We start from the raw sequence: 20,298 nt of genomic DNA on the forward strand, positions 1-20,298 counted from the left end.
CTCTCTCCCTCTCTTCCTCCTTCCATCCCTTCCTTCCTTCCTGTCTCCTCCTTTTTCTCTTTCCTTCTTTCCTCCCTCTTCTTATCTCTCTTTCTCACCCCAGTGCTGTGAAAAGCATAAAAGGATGGTCTGCATTCTCAGAGGACCCAATTACAAATAAAAGCTAACTTCCATGCTTCCTTGACGTCCAGTGCACCCTTTTTAAACAGTATCACATAGTTGTATACAGAAAAGCTGATCTAGAGTTCCTAGTGTTTTTGGGTTTGATGCAGCTGAAATTCTTTCAAAGATGTCAGCCTTGTGTTATTTCTGTCCAATGGAAGGGAATTGGGTATGTGAGAGTACTAGGGCAGTTTGATGCTTTTACTCACAGTGAGTCAAATTCAAATAGCCAAAACAAAAAATATCTTTACAGGAGACGGCAACTGATAGCCAGAGGTTTTAGATTAGATGTTTAGTACAGGAAGAAAGAGGTGTGGAATCAAATTGGAAAGCTATTAATAAAACTAGTGACCACTGTGCAATGGAGCACTTGAATGATCAAGCGAATATGAGTTTATAAGAAAGTTGGAGAACTCTAAAAGAAACCTCATTTGCAGCATATCTATCTGCAGTCCTTCTGATAGAGAAAACAAAATGGAGGCAGAAACTGCCTGTGTGCTTTAGAAAGACTGCCTGTCAGACTCGATTAAAGTCCACAGGAAAATACAAAAACAGCAAGAAAACAGAATGAGTTAAGGATAGCCAAAGGGGCACCAGATAAAATGAATACTGTGCCAAAGAGGAAACAGACCTCTTTCTGAAAAGGGATGGGAAATAAATTGTTACAAAATAAGAATAATGCCAAACTGTTTTCAAACTTCTTTGTTTGTAGAAAGAAAAATGAAGATGGAATGCTGGCAATTAAGAAGTATTGATAACATTTTAGGTGTTGATGAAAAAGTGTGCAAAAAAAATATTTGTTAAATTAACTGCCCTGACTAAATTCATCCATAATATTGAAGGAAATTTTATTGAATTGCCTATTATTTCTTATGTCTCAGAGAAAAGGGAAAGTACACTAAGATGGGGAAGGTCCAGCTTGCCAGTTTAATCAGGGAGGCGTGATGTAGGTATTGAATGTCCCATTATAACCAGCAGCAATGTAAGACTTCACTCATCTCTCACATACAGACATGGCCTGATGGCCCCACATAGATGCATGCCAAGGACTAACGATGTGCCATAGGAGCTACAGGGAACCCATGTCTCTCTGGAGCACAGAGCTGGAGGCCAGACAGGGTGGGACCTCTCTCAAGTATCTCAAAGTGCTCCAAATATCTCCAATTAACCAAGTGAGCTGAGAGCCTGGAGCAGAAGCTACGTCCAAGCAGAGTTCCAAATGTGTGTCTTCACATCAGGTAGATGTTAAAGTTCCTACCGTATTCCCTCAGCGGACAAACAAATCAGTACAGTTACTGACAGATAAAAATCATGTCTAAAATGATATCAGCCAGTTTTTATTTGGGCATGGTGAAATCACTTTTCAGAGACAACAGTTAGAAACACCACACGGCCACAAATGATGAGTTTGTAAGAAAGCCCTACATAAAGCCCAGTGGGTTGTTCCCATTAAGTCTGCCAGATTGCTCCTATCCTCTGTGTCCTGCACTGGGGTTTGCTAGGGAGAGGTGGTTCTATTTAAAAGCCAAATCCACATCGTTATCTAAATGCTGTATCACAAATACCATGGCACAGTAGGCCTAGCCTGTGACCTCCTCTATTTGCTGCCTTCTTGGTGTGAAACAAATCACAGCTCCTTCCATTCTGGGACTGTGTGGAGCAGGGTGACATGAGCAAGGCCTTATCGTACTTTGGGAGAGAGATGGCTGGTGGACACACAGGATGCTCTATCAGAGGGGAAGCAGAGAAAAGCCTCCTTCAACAGCTTTGAACCACAACTCTATCAGCAGCTCTTCACTTCTGCTGAGGTGTGAGGTAAATAAAATGCCAACGAGAGGGGGAGGATTCCTCTGAGAGAGATGTGAGTGCCACTGGAAGATGGTCAGTGTGAAGAGATGAAAGTGAACATCTGAGCTGGAGTTCCATGAGGATGACATCTGTGAAATTACAGGAGGGAATTTGGAAAAACCTGCTTCTTGTGTATGGAGGGAGCAATAGCACACTGTAAGGCAGGAGATCTCTCGCAGGTAATAACTGTACCCCTGTGGTGGTACAACTGTGGTGAGATGTTCACACTGTAGTTTAACATGAGTCACAGCTCTGGCAGATGCACCCTGTGTGCACCTTGATTATGACATTATTTTCATCTGTCCCTATAATGCAAGTTTATGTAAGGTGTCTGCAAAGAATGTGGTAAAGTCTAACTTAATCCTCGAGAAATGTGATAGTTACTTTTTTTTTTTTTTTTTTTTTTTTTGGCATTAGCAAATAAATAAAATTCTGAAGTACTCCTTTATGGTCAGCATGACTTAAATTTCAAGTGTTTCTACAGTACAGTGCAGCACTTTTCAATGCGACTTGGGAATTCAAGTGGTTATCTTATAACCAGCACAGACTGGGGTCAAGAATGTGACCGTCCACTATGAATAGTTCCCACTTACAGCTTCAGTACATATATTTTTAGAACTACTTATTTTTGGCTTAATGCAGCTAGTGGTGGAGTAACTGGATTTTTTTCTTCTCTTGTGCCCACTTTCCTTTTAAAAAGTATGGACCGCCGACTACTCGCGGTGTGATAAAATGCATTTGACATTTCTCTTGTTTGCACTTAAAGGTGAGGAAAGAGTGAGTTTGGTATCTATGTATCTGTATATTTGCATGACTTTTATTATCTGAATATTCAATGACAGAATCTGCACAAGCAAACGAGGGACACAACTATACAAACCTATTGAAAAAAATGGGCCATGTGTGGGTGTGTGCATCTAAATATTTTAAAAGCTGAACAATCACCCTGGAGAATTTTAGGTTAGAGATAGACAAATTATACGTCCATCTGAATCTTCATGTAAGCAAAGTCTTAGAGATGAACAGTCATAAAACCACTCTGTTGCCGTTCTCCGAGGCAGTGGATGTGCTGGTACCCTGTGCATGCTTCCTGAAGTGCTGTGCTCAATGGGGCTTCCTGCTTTTGCAGCTGTGGAAAAAAAAGAAAAAAAAAAAAGAAAAGCAGCCATAAGGTCAGTCTGGGCTGAGATTCTAACTAAAAATATTGTTAATGATCTATTTAAGTGCTGCAGTACAACAAATGTTAACAGTGGCATCACCGCTGAAAGAGCTACATCTACAGATTTGCCTCGGGGAGGCTTCACTGACAAAACTGAGGCACCAAGGGGTTTTCTGGTGCCAAAAGAAAAGCTCCAAGACTGGAGCTTTCAAAGCTGCAGTTTTTCACTTAGGCATCTACATTCAAAGTTAAAAAAAGTAAAAATCCTTCTGAACCTGGAGATTTTTCTTTATCTATGATGTTACGATTAAAGTAACCAAGAGACAACACCATGAAATGGGCCACCAAAGGCTAGTAGTCTGAGGTTCTACCACAGACAGATCGTGTGGACTCAGGCACTTTCTGTGACTGAGCTTAAAGCACATCGCTTGCTTTCCAGACAGCAGCCTGGCCTCACATTCTAAGAGACCTCTTGGTGAGATGGTGAGATGACTAATATTTAAGTGCTAGATGCTGCACTTTGGCCACAGCAACCCCAGGCAATGCTACAGGCTTGGGGCAGAGTGGCTGGAAGACTGTGTAGAGGAAATAGACTGGGGGTATTGGTCAATGCTTGGCTGAACATAAGCCAGCAGTGTGCCCAGGTGGCCAAGAAGGCCAATGGCATCCTGGCTTGTATCTTGCTGTACACCAACCTGAAGGGAGCTTGTGGCAAGGTAGGGATCAACCTCTTCTCCCACATAAGTAGTGATAGGACTAGAAGGAATGGCATGAAGTTGTGCCAGGGGAGGTTTGGGTTGGATATTAGGAAAATTTTTTTCTCCAGTAGAGTGGGCATGTGGTGGAACAGGCTGCAAAGGGAGGTGGTGGAGTCATAATCTCTGGAGGTGTTCAAGGAATGTTTAGATGTTGGACTGAGGGACATGGTTTAGTGGAAAAAAAAATGGTGATAGGTTGATGGTTGGATTGGGTGATCTTGGAGGTCTTTTCCAACCTTGTCAATGCTATGATTTTGTGATTACCTTCTGGCTTCCTTGCTGTAGTTAGTCCTACCATGAGGCTAGTCTTCCATATCCACTTAAGCTACTGCCAGCATTGGAACACTCCTTTTTAATTAATGGGTGAGTTGATGATCTCGTATGTTTATCTACAGGCAGTTTTGTTACTTTTCAGTAAGTGCAGGCCTGAAGTGATGCAAAGCCACTGCATCTAATGGCTGTGTTTGTTTGTCTTCTCCAATGGCAGGCTGGGCTGTGGCGTGGGGAAGGAGAAGGATGTGCTCAGCTGTGCTGTGGGCAACATGCATGGCTAACAGCAACTCCTGGAGCCAGGTCTGGCAAAACCCTCTGAAAGACAAACAATCAAATAGCAGCTTTTTGCATGACACACCTACAAGAGAGCATCATTTATTCCAGAGATGTTGGCAGATTATCACAGTGATTCTTACTGGATTTCTGTCAAAAATTACACATTTCTTTTTTTCGTTAACAATGGAGATTTTTCAGTTTTGTCTACGAACTTGAAGAAGCATCCCAGGAACATCTTTCCCTTTCAGTTCCTGCTCATTTTTATTGGAGAGGAGAGGAGAGGAGAGGAGAGGAGAGGAGAGGGCAAACGCCTCTCCACCTGTATTTTCCAATGGTGGTGTCTGAGCTGGTATATATCAAGCCCAGAAGTACAGCAGACTGGTCTCAGTATAGAGCATAGAAGCTGAAACATGCTTATAGAAATCTCTGAACTAGAAACTATGAACTTCCTTGTTTTGTTTTCTTTTGGGATTGTTAAGTAGTTTGCCTTGTGCATTACAGTGCCATTGAATCAGGCAGTTCTCTCTCTGGTTCAGCCCCATGCAGAGTTGTTGGTGCAACCAGACAAAACAGCAAATGGCCCAGCCTAGTTGATCCTGAGAAGCTATCCATGCCTATAAAGGTCTGCAGGAAGGTTGAATCCTCCTAGAACATCAAACCACAGTAGAGCTGGCTTTGAGCTATTGGCCTTACAGCTCTCGTAACATCATTACTATGCAACTTTTCTGGCTAGAAAGTCTCCAAACCACTGAGGCTGGGAAACAATAGGGGAGAAGCAAACAAGCCCAAGCTGTGTTATCTACCCTCAGTGGTCCCTATGGGCAGCACCTGTGCAGTGCCCCCTCTCCATGTCTCCCCACCCTGCTGATCCCAGAGCTGCTGAGCAGTGTCCGTGAGGCTGTCCCTGCTTCTGTGCGTGGGAGGAATGTTCTCTGACCAGAGAAGATGCCTTCATGCACAGATTTCGGAAAGCATGTTTTCTTCATCAGTAAACAAACTATGAGTCATTGGCAGTCACATGGGAGAAGATGAGATTACAAAGAATGTATAAGCAAATAAATTAGCTCCCTTTAGTCATGGCAACAACTCAGCGTTTCCACCCAAATGTTTTATTCCAACTCATCTTTCTTGCTTTATTGTTGTAACACTGTCGTCCTTCTACTTTGGGAAATTCTAATAGAGTTTGTTCAGAAATTTTTCAAAATGCAGTTCTTGTGTAAGACCACATTTGGAGACCTGGTCTTTATTTTTTGACACGTGCTAGGGGACAGCTGTGGGGAAGGAACAGAGCGGTGACCGTCTCTTCCCTGGTGATGCTGCAGTTGTTGGTGTGACATTTGCCATTCAACATGGGAAAGTAGCTCTTAGCCTATGGATGTCACTGCTCAACCCCCACCCCAAATGTGGATGTGTGAATCTCTATATGTAGGAGTAGCTTTTGAGGCTTGCTGATCCCCTCCTCAAGCACAGATGTTGGAATAATGCAGTCCCAAGAACCATGCCTCTCTGGGGACATCCCTATTTAAAAACACAGTTCTGTTCCAATCTGTTTCCATTACATCTGCATTTTAGACTAGTTGATGCAAAGTGCTGTTTTCCACAGACCTTGCAAACACAGAAATCTTGTGGGAGAGCTGGGTGTCTCTCCTTGTTTGAAGCTCTGTTCTCTCAAAGGTGATGTCCTGATAATAGGTAGCAAATAGTCTAAAAATAACGTAAGGTCTTGAATAAATCCATTATTTATTAAAATGCTATAGCATCAGGCTATGTCAAAAATACTCACTGATGCATGGAAAGTTGGAAATTTTTGGAATCACTTTCTGATTTAAATATCTTTTAATACAGTCCTCATCTACAGGCTGGCACAAGTGGATGGTACATTTTTCACTAAAGTGGGAAAAAGAGTTCAGAGGCTATTTTAGAGAAATGAATCATTCAAATATTACTTTTATTCATACATTTTCCCAAGTTATTTTCCCACCAATTTTGTCCCTCCTTATACGAGATCCAAGAAATTTAGGTAGATGGTATATCCACCTTTTCTAGCACACTCTCCAATGTTTTCAGTAGAAATAATGCCTCGTTATAGATCAATAATAATAATAATAATAATAATAAAGTTACTACAACTGCTTTTGTATATGAACGATGTTGTTGCATATACCTCTTCTAACTGTGGAACTCAATGCTAATCCAAGCCATCCAAGCAATGGTATATTCTTGGTAGAGGAGACTGAAGAAGAATGTGAGCAGCCAACAACCGTAATATAAATTGGCACAGGCTTTCCAGGGAGGTGCAGTCACTGTCCCTGGAGGTGCTCAAAACCATGTGGATGTGGCACTGAGGGATGTGGTCAGAGGGCATGGTGGAAGTGGGCTGATGGTTGAAATAGATAATGTGAGAGGTCTTTTCCAACTGCAGTGATTCTGTGATTCTATGAAGTCTCATCACACTGTAAGTGAATCAATTATTTTATTTTTCAAGCCACTTTCACCTTTTGTTCCACTGTTTATCACTTATTTCCAATGGCAACATTTTATTAATTTTATTTAACCAAATATTGTTTTCAGTCATTGAGAAGAGATAATGTGAGGTAAGGAGAGAGAGAACCGCAGCATGGAAGGAGCTTTAGCCCCTGTGACCATCGTCAGCCAGTGCAGCGATTGCTAACATGGCAGGTAATGGGCCTGCAGCTGTCTCTTCCCTGCCATTTGGACAAAGAGCCTTCTTTTTCCTGTTCTTGTCAAGATCTCCAGGCTGCAATAAATTAAAACTACCCTGCTAAACTCTCAAGGCTCTCCAAACTGGGAGACATTGTTAGTAAAGGTTTAAACTGGGGACATAACAGATTATTCATGCAGGAAACTTAAAAGGCTTTGGGATTTGTTCCAGTATGGTAGATAACTTTTTCATTATCAGGGGTAGCAATAATCATAATCTTAGTTCTGTGGTTCAGTTTATGGCAGTTATAATTTATGATGAAAGAGTTTACACTTAACAGTAAAAGTGAGGGTACAGCAAAATTCTGTTAAAGGTAATTAACTCCAGGGATGTAGAGCTGAGGGCCACGCTGACAAGCATAGGATGAACAAAGAGAAAAATCTATATGGATGACAAGTTTTATATTCTTTCTTCTAGCAGGTCAACCTTAATATGTCTTTTTTTTTTTTTTAATTGACACTCTTGATGAATCAGTTAAAATACTACAAACCTATCTTTTGTTCCTGTTACTGTCGATGATGATAAGGGCATCTGAGAATGAAATCTGAACAAGAACAGGTCAGGTGAAGCAATATGTGGGTGAGAGCGCTTCCTCTGCACAGACCAGGGTAAGACAGACTGTGTGTAAACAAGTGATGATTCATTGTCTTTCCTTTGAATGAAAAGAGCTAACTTGGCTCTAAATTCTCCATGCTTCTTCAGTTTGAGTGCAGCACTGATTCTCCAGCACTCTGAGATGCTTTCCTGGCAGACTGCAGCTGTTGCGTCCCTCGAAAGGGACCAGACTGAATAAATCACAGCTCCTGCTTTACTGTTTGTCGTTTGCTATTATTTGGATGGTTTTGGTTTTTTTTTCTTCTTCTTCTTTCAGGGATGGAAAGTAGATCTTTATAAAGGAGTCTCATGAAGAAAAAATAAATTAATGCTTTCAAAGCAATTCATCTCATTTGAGCTGTTCATTTAATAGAGAGGAAAGAGATTAAAAACCAACTCTCCAAAGGCTGGCTCTGGTGGAGCAAGGAGCTAAGACATTACCCATCTCTGCTTGTCAAGATCTAATGCCATTAGTCCACTCACTGCTGTATAACACATTCGTGGGGTTAGTAGTTAAGGGATGGATGTTATTTAGATTATAGATAAGGTAAGAAATTGAAGGCTGAGTTTATTTTTTTGTCCACATCTGAACTGTCAAAAGCACTTGAGGCAAAAGAATTTTAATTCTTATTTTATGAATGTAAAAATGGTTTATCTTCCTGTTGAGACAGTGGATGGGCGCAGTGGAATCAGGAGCTTTGTGGTGAATTTCATCTCTGGTAATGAATTGCTTCCTGATCAAAGCAACGCTCTTATCTGCTATATGCCATAATTTCTTTGTCCTAAATGTAGCTCTATATAAATGGCCCCTGCCTCATGGGAAACTCTAGAAATGAGCAGAAGTGTATGTATGAAAAATACTATATTAGTCCTGCTATCACAGATATTTAGGCTGATGTTTTCTAGCTTAAGTATCCAAACACTTTCCTCATTATTTTCTTTGCCATTTATATGTGGCCCAGCCAGGCAGATTCAAGCAATGCTTTGAAAGAGACAATAAAGTCACCCAAAAGACCAAAATTCTTTTTCTTTATATATTTAAAATCATTTGTAGCCAAGTTTTGTTTGTTTGTTTGTTTGAAGAATCAGGTACTTGCAGAATGTTTGGATTATTTCTATCTTTTGTGTAGCTCTGAGACTTTTGGATGGTCACAACATAAGCAAGGGTTACTAGTAGAGTCACATAGAAAATGTAAGAACTTGTGGGCCTCAGAGTATTTCTTTCAGTAAGGAAACTTTATACAGCTTATGGAAGAATAACTGAGGAAATTCAATTTCTGCAGCTTTTGTATCTCATTTCCTCAGTTACCCCGTCCTCCCCTGAGCTCTACCCTTTCTCTAGGAGCCCAGAGCAAATAGGGAAAAATGTACTGAATGTAATGGTTGGTTTGGGAAATTCTTCCAAAAAGGAATGTTTGTCCATTATGAGTGGCCATGTGCTGCATTTATTTTAGAGTACTTTTTCTCTGCTGTAAGGACATGGATACTTAAATAGCCTCTGTTTCTCAAAATATTGTGGTTTGACTGAGTGTTTCAGACTAAAATGATGAGTTACACAAGTATTACAGATAAGGGTTGTTGTGGTCCTCCTACCTGTGTGTTTCAGGCTGTAATGTGAGCACTACAGTAAGGTTGTATTCACTGTTCCTTCCTCTTCACAGCCTCAAATACATCCACCAACCAATCTGCCAAACCTGACACTGCATTCTGCCTATCGATGTGGCTCTTCCTCCCACAAGGACTTTCTTATGAGGAGATGGTCATTCTTTAGTTTTTACACCAACAGTTGTATTATTACTGCTTATGTGCTGCTGTAAATATAGGTGATACTGATAGGAAAGCATAACAAAATACAGCTTCAACTGGGGATACAATTTAAAGTCATGTGAACAAAATGAGCCATGCTCATAGCCTCACCTACAGAGATCACAAGTCTAGTTCAGCTGGTTCTCTACCAGTCCTAAGTTTTTGATGTATATGTGTTTCTCCTAAGCAATAAGTTTAGCATTTTATACGTGGTTCATCATCCTAATATCTGAACTAGTGAGTACTTAAAAACCTGAAGCACAATTTTTCTATGTATGAATAAGAGATGCATACTTCCAAGACATATATCAAATGAAGAGATGTCTCCTCACTTTACCTGCCTGAGCTGTGAGAGATCTATCTGTAGTTTATGGTTCTGTTTTATAGCAGGTACATTTTATTTCCTCAGACTCAATAAAAGTGAATACAGAAATCTGTAATTGTATTTGATTAGTCATTTATATTCTAAATGGCAGCACTGCATCATGTGGAATAGGAAGAAAAATGCCTACAAAAATAACAAGATTTCTTCTTGTATATGAACTATTTCTTCTAAGTCTGCCTGCATGTGAACAACTCCCTTGACCACCTTATCAGACATACTGATTACACTGCTCACTTAGCAAGCAGTAAATGAATGGAAATGTTATTAAATTCATCAAAGCATTTGGATGGGGACATGTCCTGTTCTCTGTAAAAGGAACACTAAGAAGAACATGAAACAGCAGAAAACAAACTTTGCAGGAGAAGTCCGATCTTGCAGTCATGCTCTGGCACACTGAGTCTTCTGAGCAGGTGGGGTTAGCCTGGGATTCCTGTTTGACAGGGTCAGGGCATGGAAAGGAGTAAAGCAAGCATTAGGCAAGCACAGGGCAAGGTTACTTCCTCCATCCTTCCCTACGCAGACTTAGGGTCAGTCACATTCCTTCCACTTCTTTGTACCAGAGAACTTAGGGAAATTCATTTGCTAATCCTGCCCCCAGCCTCTTTCTTCTCTAAGTGATCTTCCAATAATTTGGAGATATAGACTCTACCTCCCTCTCTGCACCTGCTTTTTCCTTTTCGTTTTTATCAACAAAATGCTGCTCCCAAAGGATAATGCTTGATGTTTCTTCATTAAATCCACTTCCTGCAAAAGTACATAAAGGATTTGTTCTTAATACAGGAGAATCTGTAAAATAAGACATTTGTCCTCGGTTTTTCCTTGTCTAAATATAACTGTCAATTGAATCTGAATAAGTTAGATAGATGCTCAGATAACACAGCAAATGTTCTAGAAAACTGGGGAGAATGGGAAGGTTGGTTCTCCAGTCAGTCAGATCACAGATGAACACCTTGCTGCCAGCAGCCATGCAATGGTTTTGGAAGTTCTTAAAGGGTTGGCTAGGATGGCTCACAGCACTCCTGTGGCCATTCAGCAGGGACAGTGTGGGGGCAGTGACTCTATGTGACATTGCTTTGGCTTCCTGATTGCATGAATGGAGCTCAATGACTTGCTTAGGGCTGGATGTGATGAAAGGCCAGTGTGACTAACCACAGACTGTGTGCTGTTACAGTGCCAACACCCAACGTAGCAGCTCCATACCTTCCTGTCTGACTCCAGGACACATGGCACGTGCCTGGGACCGTCCCCAGTCCTGAAGTCATGTCTGGGTCTCACTAGCGAGTCAGCGGAGAGGGACGTAGGCTGGGACAGGAGGATGGAGGCATGAGCCATCCCCTGTTTTTCTGGAGCCAACTGTTTTGGTGGCTGCATCTGCAACCTCACACTGAGGCTCTGTGGAGTGAAGAATGTTGGCACAACTTTATTAAAAAAAAGATGCATGAGTATTTTCTTGAACATAGGCAGCTGTCCAAGTAGTGACATACAGCCTAGATAGCAGCTACTGGGGGATATGTCCATACTAGATGCATTCCCTCCTAGCTTTGAATAAACTTTTCATACCAGAGTATAAACATCTATGATTTAATCTAGGAATTAGTCCCAGGGAAACCACAAATGTCTAGAGTAAAGTCTGCATTTGTTGCAGATAATCAATTGCTGGTCAGCAAATAATTAATCTGATCTAAAGAGGTCTCTTTAGTAAAGAAGGCTATAGAGGCTGAACACACACAGCTTTTCACTGTTGCAGGAAAAGAACTGAGACAAAATACAGCTCCAAAAGGAGCACACAGCTTCCTTTTTTATATCAGTGTACATAGGGAGCAGAGAGCTAACTGGTCTATGGCATACCTGCCTGCCAGAAGGCAAGGGGCTGCCAGGTGAGGACACACAAGCAGTGATACACATAAACAACATCACATTTATCTGAGAGAAATCCACTGGCACATATAGACCCTGAACTGCTGAGTCTGATATGGTACCTTTAATTCCGTGATATTTGCATGTACACAAGTCTATCTTTTCACATATTTAATTAACACAAATAAAAGCCATAAGCTGAAGCATCTTGAGATTACAGCTGAAAAGTCAGGTAGGTTTGCTAGGTCTAACCTTAAATGATAGCAAAAGAGACACCTAGGCCTGTTTGAAACACAAATCATTTTCCATAAATGTTGCTAAATTGATTTATGAAGAAGAAGAAGAATAAAATGAAGTGAAAAGAAAAAAAGGAAAAAGGAAAAAAAAAAAAAAAAAGGAAAAAAAGAAAAAGAGAAGTCGTTTGACAGTTAATTCTTCAGCCATTTTCCTCTCTTTTTGAGCTGGCACTCCACGATAGCATTTCCATTATGTGCTGTCTCTGGTGTATTGCTATCAAAGCACACAGAATTTTCCCATTGAGTGGAAAATTGGCAAGTCATTCTTGTTTACAACTGCAAAGGTAACAACTCTGATAAAGGAATGGTCACTGTTATGCCACTTTTAGCCAAACTGTGAGGAAAATAACTTACCCTTCCGTTAGCCTGGCCTGTGGACCTGAGCGTGCTATTCTGAAAAACAAGACTGATTTTGCTTTTCAGAGTGTCAGCACTCAGAGGGCTGCACTCACTTAGTGACTTCCTGGCTCCAGCGTATCAAAAAGCAAAAGGGTTCCCTCTGCAAGTGTTTTCACTGTAATCGGTGCTCTCAACAGACTCAGTTTTGGCAGAAGAGTGTGAGGCTGACTTCATTTCTGTGCGGCAGGTCGAAGGCTGAAAGTGAAATGCTGGGCTTGAAGGCAGACAGATCTTAGAATCCTCCCACAGTAGTCCCCTTTGGCCCTGCTTTGTGTTTCTTCTTCAGTCCTAGGTGTTCAGAAGCATGTGAGAAAACACAGCTTTACATTACTTCAGTGCTTTCCCTTCTTGAATCTCAAAGCGAGATCATCAAGCCTCACGACCTGCAAGGAGCTGAAGCACCATCGCTTTTCTGAGCAGAGGTAATACAGTTTTTGGGTGCCCACATAGAGACACTTGGAAGGTTCAGAGATATGAATACCAGGCCATCAGCCACTGGTATTCATAGCTCATGACCCCAAATAAGCACAGATAAAATGTGGTGATTATTTTTATTTATCTCCTAGTGAAAAAAAAGGAAAGAAATTAAAAACAAACAAACAAACAAACTAAGGAGTATGCATGTTTAGCTTTGAGAGCAAGAAACTTTATTTGTTGCATTTTTTTTCCTCTGAAGAAAGTCAAGACTAGAAAACCTAACTAAAGATGGGATATGGGCTGTTTGGTCTCTAAGTAAAAAGCAAAAAGTACACACCATATTGTGTGACTCACGGCGAAACTGCAAGAGCAGATGATATCAGTGAAAGCCAATTTTCTGTAAACAGTTTCAAAGTTGCAGACATTGAGGTACATGGTAGCACAGCGTTAGGCACTCAAAAGGAGAGGATGTTGTTAAAGCATGCTGTACTACCATGGGTTATACTGCACTGAACAAAGAACCACCTGGTCCATAACATCTGTAGGTCTCCATGAACAATGTCATCCAGACCCAAAGGCACAATACATTCCCTCTGGCTTGGCTAAATCCCAGGAATTCCTCTCCTGTGGGTATTTTGGTGGAGAAGGCCCAGTGACTGGGAGGTTTGGGGTAGGAATGGGGAGAATGCAACCACTCCCCATTAGTGTTTATCCCACCCGCCCTCCCACAGAGCTCTGGAGTTGGCAACTGGCTACAGCCATGCTGACAGAGATGTGGTGAGGCTGAGGGAGAAGGACCTTTGGTTCTCTGCAGGTTTCCCTCTGGGTGAATGCACCTACTGCTTTGTGGGGTTCAGGGAGAGCACATGGGCTGTTGGCTGATTGACCTGTCAGAACCTACTGGTGTTGACAGAAAGCAGATGAACTGCAAGTTAAGTTGCTCCATTGTTTGCCCTGCAAGCTAGGGACCTCAATGACCAAGCCCCAGAAGAGCAGCAGGATGCTGCAGTGAAGAAAGCCTTCCAGCAGATCAAGAGGAAGACACCACGTGAACGTTTGTGAGAAATGACTAATTTCACATGCATTTAAATGTCGATGGGTAGGTAATTTAAAACTCAGAATGAAGCCTGCCAGTATTAGGTCAAACAGCTCCTCAACACACTGGACCACCGCAACCTGATCTAGCGCCTGATCCAGTGGTGGCAACCCTGCCCACAGCAGGGGGCTGGAACTGGATGATCTTAGAGATGCCTTCCAACCCAAGCCATTCTATGATCATGTGATTCTATGATTTTCTTCCTGGTGTTCTGAGAACGGCAGCAGCACAGTGTTTGACCACATCCTCCACAACCCTCCTGCCTGCCGGCAGACCCCACAATCTCAGCTGAAGAGGGGTTTTGCAGTGAAAGTGGTGACATTCCAAACCAGGAACTTGCAGAACTATAAGGACCATTTGCCTGGTGTTGCTATTTCTTGCCTATTTCTTTGCTCTGAAGAATGCTGTCATCTTCTTCTCCTCATCTGGGAGATGACATCGGCTCAGATGCGCATCCAGATTCTTTTTGTTTCATATGCCCATGTAAGTTCATACACTGCAGATAAACACTCCTTAACTTACATTAGCATGACACAAGTGTTTGCCTAATGAGTGACAAAACTATAAATTCAACAGATCCACCCCATATTAAAAAAATAAATAAAAGGCACCTGATTCATATCAGATGAGTACTGGAATTTTCAACTAAATCAGAATTGACTGAGCCATGACTGAATCACAGCACTGAAATGTACCACCTGTATGCAGCACCCGCCATGCTTTACATCTACAAATTAGCCCTCCATCATCCTGGTGAACTATAATCACATAAAACACAGGAGTGCTAAATTGCCCGAGCTTTGCCAACCAAGGTAAAGCTATAGAGCACTTTGGTGACAGTGACAGATAGAAAACAAAGCCAAGAACACTGATTTCTGAATTATTTCCCTTGTCTCTAGACAATACCTGTATGTAATAGAGATCAGCTAAAAGAATGGTGGTGGAGCAGATCTGAGGTTAGATATGCTCAACCATTTGCTATTGCCAGGCTGCTGTCTTTGCAGTAGCTGCTGAAAAATGGATTGGTTTAAAGCTAAAGAAGAAAAAAAAACAACAACAAAAAACAAAAAACAAAAAACCTATAACCATATCCTGCAACCTGATTATCTTATCAGCTCTTCTGCGACAACTAAAAATAAGCTTTTACTTTCCTTAAAATACTGAACTGTATAGAGAATAAGGTTTACTTAAAATACAATCAAAATTCAAAATAAATCTTACTTTATCTTCATTTCAGTTAACAAACTACATTTATCAGCTTAACAATTGAGTGTTTTCTGATTTCTTTTCTGTATTATTTGTATTTGACCAGTGTTTTTTACACTGCTGCCTTGTATTCAGTTTTTCTATTATGAATAAGCGTTCAACAATTTAAATTATAACTGATGGAGTCACAGGACAATTTTTCTCTCAGTCATGTTAGCTCCTTGTACTATTTTTCTTTCAGCTAATTCTAATTTTAATTAGTTGCGGCAGCAATTGATTGTACTGATGTACTACTATTCAATTAATTCCACAGTGGTGGCTGGGGTTATTTGCTGAGTGACAGCCAAATACTGCAGTACAGAGTATTTTACAATAATTACCTACCAGTTCTACTGGAAACAGTGGTATATCATCTCGTACAGCCAGATGATGACTTTAAAGTCACATCTAGTTACATTCACCTTGAGTGTTCCCCTGTGTAACGAACCCTGCTCAAAAACAGCCTTGATAAAAGATGTGGCAGGAGGTACATTTTTATTATTTTGTCTTCTTCCCATCTTTTAAAAATACGTTTCTTATCAGAAAACAAGAATGACCTCATTTGTTAAGCATGGAGAACATAAATTTTGTAAGATGAAGAAAGAATTTTAAGAACATACTGAAGTTTCCCATCAGAAGCAGATGCCATCTTGGTTCATCCATTACGTTTTAGCTCCTTCTGTTGCAGATCATGTATATGCAGGGAAAATCATGCTTTCCACAATCACTTTACACCGATCATCTTTTTGCCTTAATTCTAGATTGAAATGTCAAATACAGACTGCAGCTTCATGTTTTCTGAACCAGACAAAGCAGACATGGTGATGACCTGTGTAGGCTGTAGGTGATGTTTGATCTGTGTAGGCCGTAGATCTTGTGTAGATGACAGACTAGAATCTCATGTACCGACTGGTACCAATCTGCATTACACGTTCAAAAACAAAATGCTGCATGAAGCTAAACTTCACGCCAGCATGTAAGAGCAGAAAACCCCTTTTAGTTTCTCACCTGATTCAGAATTGCCAGCTGAAGCATTCAAAAGTTCAGCCAGGACACAAACCACAAAACTAATAAGTCCTGATTTAAAAGCACATTGATTTTTCTTTTAATGACAGGTTTCTAAGTTGATAGGAATCAGACTTTCAGGTTTCCCCTGGCAGCCATGGAAAGTGAAAAATTTTTCTGAAAGTAGAGCTTCTTGCATAACCTTATCCTTCCTGGTGCTCTAGGAGATACCAGGTGTTCTGTATGTTGATGGCAGTACTATGGCAACTGGTCATACATTTTTCAAAGGCAGTGGCTATGATTAGCCATCATTGTTTATAAAATAATTGAGAAGGCTGATAAGGACCTATTTTGCTTCCTTCTCTGCAGTCAAAGAGAGCACTGTGAACTTGTGAGACTCTGATACTTGCTAAAGTTCCAGTGGTGAAGTCACCCCTTGCACCTGGAGTTGGTCCTTCAAGGCTGTGGCCAGTGGTTCCTGAGGAAGCTGCCGTGAGAGCTCAGCAAAGGCCCACCAAGATAAGCCTCACCCTTCATCAGGAAGGATAAACACCCATGTGCACTGAGAGGTGAAAGCTCCTTGCAAAGAAACAAACAGCTGTGCAATCTGTAAGACAGTCATGCAGCCCGCTCTGAGTAAGGTGTAACCTGCTCTGTTTCACTTCTGTTGCCTCTCCCCATGTGCTTTTCCCCTTGAGGAAGGGACTATCAGCTTACAGCACTGAGCAAAGTCCAGCATAGGTAATTTAACTGCCAACATCACCCACTTTGGCAGCACACTCCATGCCCTGCGCGGCTCTCTCAGATCTCACACCACCCTGCCACACGTCGGGGTTGCACTCCTACCTGGAGAAGTGGCTGGGAGATGCAGTGACCACGTCTTCACAGCCTGCTCAGCAGCCAGCCCCGATAGGATTTGGTATTTAAATGCAAAGCAGAGATTACGCTGCAGAGTCAAACCATTTAGCAGCAGCAGCAATATTTTGAATTTCAGAACTATATGAAAGATCAGTTTTAACCTTTGAATAGAGTTCAAAATACATCCCTCAGCGCACTTCCACTTTTAAATAAACAGGAGAATCAAGGGCTCTGACATTTCCAAAGCCCGCAACACTGGATTGTTTTCCTTGCAGAAATACACTGATTCTTAGCAACTGTCTACAAAAGATAACAATAGAATTTGTCAAATAAAATACGATCTGGTGATAGATTTAGCTGCAGTTTTACAGCACCTTTGGGTAGTTTTGGCCCATTCAATAGAAGAATTTGGATGTATTTTCAGCTCTGAGGACACGTTCTTCCCCTCAATGATTTTTTGTAAATGTCATTGAAGATGCAGCAGTCATGTAGCAAGTGAGAAAAGCAGCTGTGTTACTGTCAGGCTGAATCAGAATCATTGTGCATATATACTTAAGTGACTCAGCAGTAACTAATTGAGTATTTGGGATCCATCCCCCTTTGGTAGCATTCGTGTAATTTCCCTTTATGTGCAGGGGAGCCAAAGCATATGATTTAAGCAGAGAGTATGTAGCAACAGAAACCCTTTTTTAAGTAGGTGATTATTTATTTCTTTATTTATTTACTTGTGAGAGAGAGAGAGAGAGAAAATACAGTGACTTTCAGTAAATTTACTTGATTGTGAGCTGGGAACTTTTCTGAAAGATGTTATAAAAATGAACCTTTTCTTAAGATTAGAAGTAGAAGCCACTTTGTTTTTTCCTGGAATACCTCATGTGCTTTTACATCTCTACCTCTTAGTGACATCATATTACAACATCACTTGTATATATGGAGTTTATTAAGTCAGATTCCTTTAAAAGAATTGGGAAGGAGGAGTAGTAATTTTTAAAAAGTGTATATTTACATTTAGATATATTTTCTCTGCAGTGAACTAACACAGAGAGGCAAAATGCCTTTGCTGTCCATGTCTGAACTGAACAACACTGTTTTCCAGATTTTAACACAACATTTCTCCTTCTGATATCCTCACACTGGTCTTCAGGAGCATGTAGCAACTCAGAGTCCAGAATGAACAGCCAATTAGAAAAACTGAAGTGTCTGGGTAAAGAGTGAGCTGCTTGCACAGAACATGGAGGAAGCCTCGTCTCAGAGACGGCAATCACGTCCTTGCCACTCTGAGATGTAAATTTATTAGCGTGTGTTAGATCTGTAAGATTGGTGTCTGTGGTTGAGATTACAGCCAAGTTCTGGTCAGGGGGAACATAGCACTCTGCCGAGCAGCATAGGTAGCATGACATAGCGAATGGAAAATGGGGGATGTAAAAAGGAAAGATAAAGAAAGGAATAAAAACAAAATGGGGAAAAAAAAACTTCTTTTTTTTTTTTTTTTCCAGCCTCTTGTGCAAATTACTGCTATTATTAAGTCATTGCAAAATAAGTGTCACACAACCTTTAGACCCATCGTTTGCATGTAACTCTATTCCAAGAACGGTGTGAGGTCTACTGTTTCTTTAACCAAAATGAAGAAACATCTTTCTATTTCTGAACCATTTTTGCTTTTATTTTTACTATACAGTTATAGCCTAAGGCTGGGAGAAATATTCATGCTGTTCTCTCCTGTGTATATAGTTTCTAAGGACTGCACCGCTCTTATGCATATGCAAAAGTATATGCTTTGCATATTTACTTTCTTTATATGAAATAGCATGCCCACCACATCATGTACTGCTTTCACGTCTGCGCATATCCCCCCAAATTTATCATCTTCTCATATTTAGAACGTAATTCTCATTCGAATCACAAGCAGTCAGATCTTTTTAATAACAGTTATTCCAGAGATAACAGCTAATTATGATATTTCAAAAAGTGTACATTAATATTTCAGTAGGCTCAACATTTTGAAATACTACTCAAAGCAACATTACGGTCTCTTTTACTGGTGAAACAAAAGGATACTTTCAGCAGGCAATCAGAGCACCCTTCAACATACCACTCCAGTCCCTTTCCACAGTATCTTCTGTTTGCCATAAGCCACAGTTTGGCAAAACCAGCTTTAATGGATCTTTCTTAATGTAATTAAATATATTTAACAACAGAATGCTTCAAAGTCCTTAAATTGGTCATTTGTTAGAAGACAACGAGTTCATTCAAATCCCAGCTTTTCAAACGTTTTTCTTCCATAAATCCTATTAGCATTAATCTGCCAAAGCAAGGTGTGCTTCATCATTTTTTTTTTTTTTTTTCAGATACCTGGAAAGCTCTGAGCTCTACTGCCCACTTGTTATGTTGCTGCAGACTTTTGGACGTTGCATATGGACCAGAGCATCAGCGTGGTCCTGTTGTCCTCCCTGCACAGCCTCAGCTCCGTGGTGTTGCAGAACAAATGACAAAAAGGGAGATTTTTGTGCATTGAAATCTGCAGGATGTGGCAAGAGGGGACAGAATCCAAGAAAAGAAATCCTAGAAAATGAATTGCATGCTATGAATGTAAACAAGAGCAAGAGTAAATCACCTCTCCATTATTCTTCCTGTAGTGTATTTCATTCCAAAAATAAGAGACTCATATCTATAAGTTCTTAAATAGGCAAACCTAACTCATTCAGCCTAAGCCTCTGCAGGCCGAGGCCTAGAGAGAAGCTTGAGCAAGGCCTCACCTTACAGTGAGACAGAGGCTGCGCAGCAGAATGTAGATTTCTGTTCCTGAGACCCCAATTATTTCCCAGCTCTCAAAAAGCAGGGTCAGGTTATGGTTCAGAAAGGGAGAATACAACTCCTCCAAATCGAAGTCAAATGCGTGCACGAAGGGAGTTGAAAAGAAAGGGGCTTTCTGTTCCTCCCTGAGGTGCACACTTAGTCTTTCTTGGAAGAAACAAGAGGCCACTTTTTCCTTTCAGTTTTATCTAGCAGGCATGTGAAAGGCAACCAAGGCTTCCGAAACCATCAATTAAGTGCTGAAAGACCCAGCAGAAGTTCATAAGGGGAAGAGGGAATTATTCACAGATTTCTGAATTATTTCAAACCAAAACACAGGAAAATCTCA

At 40.9% G+C, this 20,298-nt stretch overlaps 1 protein-coding gene across 1 annotated transcript in view; it reads left to right on the forward strand.

The window, feature by feature from the left end:
- The window catches only part of LOC122155943, a 52,237-nt gene extending 32,399 nt beyond the window's left edge, over window positions 1–19,838 (forward strand). The window contains exon 4 of the mRNA XM_042810326.1: window positions 19,505–19,838. Within this exon, the coding sequence (XP_042666260.1) occupies window positions 19,505–19,838 (334 nt within the window). The remainder of the gene's footprint in view (window positions 1–19,504) is intronic.
- The last annotated feature ends 460 nt before the right edge of the window (window positions 19,839–20,298 follow it).

This window comes from Centrocercus urophasianus, unplaced genomic scaffold (genome assembly GCF_019232065.1).
Source record: "Centrocercus urophasianus isolate 14NV4802_14NV808 unplaced genomic scaffold, USGS_Curo_1.0 seq_12, whole genome shotgun sequence".
NCBI classification, from domain to species: Eukaryota; Metazoa; Chordata; class Aves; order Galliformes; family Phasianidae; genus Centrocercus; species Centrocercus urophasianus.